At 39.6% G+C, this 6,000-nt stretch overlaps 1 protein-coding gene across 2 annotated transcripts in view; it reads left to right on the forward strand.

Moving 5' to 3' along the window:
• Nucleotides 1-5,328, forward strand: part of VPS45 (vacuolar protein sorting 45 homolog) — an 83,539-nt gene extending 78,211 nt beyond the window's left edge. The window contains exon 15 of one of the 2 annotated variants that reach the window (XM_023213572.3): nt 4,715-5,328. In XM_023213572.3, the coding sequence (XP_023069340.1) occupies nt 4,715-4,802 (88 nt within the window). In that variant the 3' untranslated portion in view covers nt 4,803-5,328. The remainder of the gene's footprint in view (nt 1-4,714) is intronic. The other variant, XM_023213573.2, reaches the window with a different exon arrangement.
• Nucleotides 5,329-6,000: the final 672 nt, after the last annotated feature.

The following is a 6,000-nucleotide window of genomic DNA, read 5'->3' on the forward strand; positions in this document are numbered from 1 at the left end:
TTGCCTGGGATTATATCCCAATTCCACTTCTAAGATGTAAGATCTTGACTTCTCTGTGTTTCGTGTGTGTGTGCGTGTGTACTTAAAGTGGAATGGTTTCTGTCCATTAGAACAGGACTTTGCATATAGTAATATATGTACACCATTATTATTGTTGTATTATTATTAGTAATGACTAATTAATTTTATTTTCCTTATCTCCCATTGGAATATAAATTCCATGAGAGCAGAGGGGTTTTTTTGTTTGTTGGTTTTTTTTTTTTTTTTTTTTTTACTTTCTTCATTGCTGTATTCACAGCTTCTAGAACGGTGCCTAGCACATAGTAGACAGTAAATATTTGTTGATCAAATTATGTTATTTCTGGAGTGATGAGGATAAGAAGGGTCAAGGAAGATGAGGTATATGTGTGCTGTTTAAAACTTTTACAAAGAGAATGTACTCATGTATCCTTGTGCCCCAAAAAGCTTCATAGGCTTGCATGGAAAATAGACATATAGACAAATAAATTACAACACAGGATATTTACAAGATATGGAAGAACGAGCACGTAACTCTAAGGGGAGGGCAATGCAGTTGAGGAAAGCTTCCTAGAGGAGTAATAACGTGAGAGTTGGGTTTTTAAAGATGCGTAGTTCCACCAAACAAAGTATGAGACGGATGGGACAACCTTCGAATAGTAGGTGCAAAAGCAAAGAAGTATGAAACACAGCAGTGGCTCTGAAAACTGCAAGCAGTGGAAGTTGAAAGGAGAGGTGAGGAGCGTTTTCAGTGTTTTGAGCTATTAAAAATTTCATCTTATCCTTCTCCCTTACCCACTCCCATACTCCTAACATCTCCAAGAAAGTGTTTGGCTGTAATTAGGAGCTTATTACTCCATTACGGCAAATATCTTGGGGTTTTTCTCATTATTTTCCTGAAAGTCTTTTCCTATTTTCCTGCTCCCCACAAGTTCCATTTTTTTAATATATTATTATACCACTGTTCAGGTTCTAGATTCCCCTTGGTGTCTTTGGTATAAGAAATTCACATGTAATTTTTACCTGTGGAGTATAGTGAAAAAGGAGGAAGACATATCCTTAAATTATATACACATACACCCACATAATTTTGTTACAGTGTGGTAGCTTTGTTTAGGAAGAGAAACACAGTTGTTCAGCTGAATTATTTTAGTAATTAATATTTTTAATCCTATAAACGTTGGTCTCTAGTCCCTTACCAACGATCTAAGTGAAGAAGCTTGCTTTTCAGTGTGTGACTCAAGACTTCTCAAGGTTGACTTTGTAAAATCAGGGTTGGGGTTCTCTTTTTTCCACCCACCTTCCTTCTATACACAGAGTCAGGAAAACACCCTTGATGACAGCACAAACCAAAAAAAGCAGTAGCATTAATCCACTCTGTTAGTTTCTGGCACTGCCTCTGTTTATACTCATATTGGATTGTGATTGTGTATCTGTCTCTGAGAGTCCCTTAATGTAGGAATCATAATTAAGGTGTTCATTTGTACACCTAGTTCAACGCCTCGTTCATAATGGATACTCATTAAACATTTGTTGAATTGGATTGAACTGAACTGAATTGAACTGGACTATGGCACCACAGGAGAAGGGGATTTTTGAGTTTACTTTTAAGCGAGATTGATTTAAAACGAATTTAGAAAGAAAAATTATTCTTTTGTTTTGTTTTTAAACATAATCTAAATTTGGGGTACAGCTACCAATATGTTCATTCCCCATAATTTTTTAAGCATTCTGAGCAATGACTCATCAGAGTCCCCAAATAGATATATATTTTTTTAAGTCACAGTGGCCCTAGGAAACAAAATTAGGTTTGGTAAATATAAATAGTAAGTGTGTTCTCATTATAGTCAAGAATGTGGGGTGTTGTTGATATACAGAGGAGGATCTTTATTTCTTCCCTTTGTAGCAGAGTTGGAAATGAACCAAATATCCCCTGATAAATTCCTATAGGGTTTCCCAGCACATTTATTTCATTCTTTCCAGAAGTCACCAAGACTTGTTGTGTTACTGTTAAAAAACAACAACAAAAAAAAAATCAGGCCGGGCGCGGTGGCTCAAGCCTGTAATCCTGGCACTTTGGGAGGCCGAGACGAGCGGATCACGAGGTCAGGAGATTGAGACCATCCTGGCTAACACGGTGAAACCCTGTCTCTACTAAAAAATACAAAAAACTAGCTGGGCGCAGTGGCAGGCGCCTGTAGTCCCAGCTACTCGGGAGGCTGAGGCAGGAGAGTGGCGTAAACCCGGGAGGCGGAGCTTGCAGTGAGCTGAGATCCGGCCACTGCACTACAGCCTGGGCGACAGAGCAAGACTCCATCTCAAAAAAAAAAAAAAAAGAAAAGAAAAAAAAATCAGTGCTACTTCATTTCCTAACACTTGTTTTGTGACCTCCAATTGTCTCCAGTCCAACTGGCCAAAAAGCCAGGCCAAAGATGTCTGTATTTCCGCAGAGAAACAAATGAACTTAGCTTCTACTCCTTTCCCTCTACTTTGCAATTTTTTCTTTTGCAAAGGAGTTTGGAATTTAAATTCTCCAAGCCCAGAATCTTTCAGTCTAAAACTGCAAAACAATGGTAATAAGATACCTGGTCATTCCTCCAGTCCTCTGTCTTTTAAATATCTGCTCTGAGAGAGAGTCCTGAGCATCCAAATAACTTTTGTGGTTGTCGTCGTCGTCGTTGTTGTTGTTGTTATTTTTGTTGTTGTGACAGGGTTTCACTCCTGTCGCCCAGGCTGGAGTGCAATGGCACGATCGTGGCTCACTGCAACCTCTGCCTCCTGGGCTCAGGCAGTTCTCCTGCCTTAGCCTCCCAAGTAGCTGGGACTACAGGCGCCTGTCTAATTTTTGTATTTTTTATAGACTGGGTTTCACTATGTTGCCCAGCCTGGTCTCGAACTCCTGGGCTCAAGCGATCCACCCGCCTTAGCCTCCCAAAGTGCTGGGATTACAGCGTAAGCCATCGCACCCATCCATCCAAGTAACTTTTATATTATAAAGAAGGCTCTCTTGCCAATGGGTAGCTATTTTATTCATTTACTCAGCATAACTTTATTGGATATCTCTGTGTTAAGCCCTGGAGATCTAAGGTGAGTAAGACTTCTCCCTACCTCCCAAGAAGCTCACAGTCTATCTTGGCAACAATTATACAGTGCTAAGATAGGAGTGGGATAAAGTAATAATAGTAATTAGTTCAGCATGGAGGGGTCTGGAAGGGCTTTACAGAAAAAGTGACATTTATGTATTTATGTATGTATGAATGAATGAGACCATGCCTGGCCAGAAAAGTGACTTTTAATCCTTAGTCTTAAAGAAAAAGGTTCCTGCCAGGTGCAGTGGCTCACACTTGTAATCCCAGCACTTTGGGAGGCTAGAGCAGGTAGATCATCACTTGAAGCCAGGAGTGTGAGACCAGCCTGGCCAACATGGTGAAACCCCTGTCTCTACTAAAACTACAAAAATTAGCCAGCATGGTAGCGCATGCCTGTAATCCCACCTACTCAGGAGGCTGAGGCAAGAGAATCGTTTGAACCTGGGAAGCGGAAGTTGCAGTGAGTTGAGATCGCGCCATTTCAGCAGAGAAAGAATAGCCCTACATTTCAAACATAGGACATAGTAAGAATAACTACTTGAAGTATGAAAGCTCATGACATGTTTAGGAACAGTGAGTTGTTGGGCATGGATGGCATAGAGGCTGCACTCTGACAGATGGAATAGACGAGTAGGAAGCAGTATTGTATGATGCTGAAAGGCACAGAATCTAGAGCCTGGGTTTGAATCTCAGCTGAGCCACTTACTATCTGTTGTGATAGTCCTTGGCAAGTCACTTAACCTCCCCTCTATAGCTTTGCTTCTTCGTTTTTTTTTAAATGAGGATAATAGTAGCATCTGTTTGACAGGGCTGCAGGCATATATGCATATATATACACATATGGCTGTAAAAAGTGCTCAGAACAAAATGAATATAAGTATTCATTTTTAGGCCACATTATGGAAGGCCTTGAACTGTACATTTTCCATAAGTAGAAGAAAGGTTTTAAAGCAGAAGAGGGGAGAGTATATAACAGGATAAAATCTGTATTTTGTTTTATTTGTTAATTTTTTTTTTTTTTAATTAGAGACAGGGTCTCGCTCTGTTACCCAGGCTGGTCTCGAACTTCTGGGCTCAAGCAATCCACCCGCCTCAGCCTCCTAAAGTGCTAGGATTACAGACCTGAGCCACCGCACCTGGCCTGTAATCCATATTTTAGAAAAGTAACTCTGGTGCCACTCTGGAGAGTAGATTGGATAAGGAAGAAACTAGAAACAACATACAAGCTCTGAGACAGTTTAAAGAGTAGAGATAACAGGTGCTGAGGTAACATAGTACTGAGTTAATATAGTGGCCTTGCCCTTAAAAATTCTGGGTTCCCAAATAAAACTTCAAACTTGAAATGTTAGTCTTAATAGACCTTCCAAATTTAATTCTAAAAAAAAAACAAAATGAAGACCCTGGGGAAGAGCACAGAAGCACTGTCCTTGCAGTATGGATGTTGTAGTGCTCAACTGATGCTTCCATTCTATACCCAAATATCAGACCAGTACCTCTTGCCTACTATTCATGATATATTTTCATCTGGTTAGCTGTCCAGAGCAACACATTCTATTTTTGGAGATGCTTTTGTTTTTTCTTTCAAGTAACCTCAAACTACTTATCAGTTTCCTAGAGGAAGTTCTGGCTTCTGGACTGCACAGCCGAAGCAAGGAGAGCTCTCAAGTCACATCAAGGTCAGCGAGCAGAAGATGAAAAACAGTGGTTGGAGGAAGGGCACAGCTTCCTCTCTCGCCCCCACTACAGGCTTTCCCTACTAACCAGAGGTGTTGGAGAGCAGCTTTGGGTTCTGTGCTGGTTGTTAGAACTCATCTCCAGGTAGCCCACAGGTTCGTGGTTGGCACAGACACAAGACTCCCAGAGTTGACCTAACAATAAGTCTGAGCCCATCTCAACCCACTTTTCTCCGGTAGTCTTTATCTGTTAGCACAATCACTTCAGTTACTGATGAATTTTGTTGGGATCTGACTTGGGGAAAGGATTATCAGAGCCTAGAGGGACTTAAAAAGTAATCATTTGATGTAGATACCACATTCCTTGACTTCCTTTCTCTTCCCTTGACCCTTTCTGCTTTTCATTAACCACATTCCTGCATAACTTATTTCTGAAAACCTACCATGTTTCTTTATAGAGCCATCCAAAATTTTTTGTCCCTATATAGCAATTCTCTGTGGCACTGAGAAACCATGTATGACCACAATAAAAATCCATTTTGTGAAAAGATATGAGTGATTTAGTTTTATTTCTTTGGGGCTAATTTTGGGAATTTATGAGGTGGGACATGAGCTGGTTTCACACCGAACATAATGAAGGCATTACCTCTACCTGAAGGATATTTAAAGTATGTCAAGGCAAATAATAAATTCTGGTGTCAATTTCACCTCTCTTGAAAACAGGATAAACTGATAGTATCATTAGTGCCAGGAAATTAAGGTATCCTCAAATCATCATAGCAAAAATACCAAAGCACAATCCCTCCCTGGTGTGTGTGTGTGTGTGTGTGTATGTGTAAACTTGTATGTTGATAAATATTCTCTAGCATCAGACAGCAAGGGTCAAATCTATGTCATATTTATATGGCTTTGGGAATGTTATTTAGCCTCTTTGTGGCTCAGCTTTTTCTCATTTATAAAACAGAACCCTCCTCATAGGATTATAAGAATTAAATGAGATGAGATGATACATGAAAAGTGCTTAAAACACTGGTGTACAGTAATCAATAAAATTTAGCTAATAGTAAATAAGATTAATTTCTGTACAGAATCACATGTAAAATGACTGGACTAATCATTTTAATCATTGCACATCTAATCATTGCACTAATAAGCAGTTCAAAAAATAAAGGGAAAAGCTGAAAGGTCATTCTGTCCCTCTCTTTTCTTTTTCTTTTTTT

Source organism: Piliocolobus tephrosceles, chromosome 1 (genome assembly GCF_002776525.5).
Source record: "Piliocolobus tephrosceles isolate RC106 chromosome 1, ASM277652v3, whole genome shotgun sequence".
In the NCBI taxonomy this organism is placed as follows: domain Eukaryota; kingdom Metazoa; phylum Chordata; class Mammalia; order Primates; family Cercopithecidae; genus Piliocolobus; species Piliocolobus tephrosceles.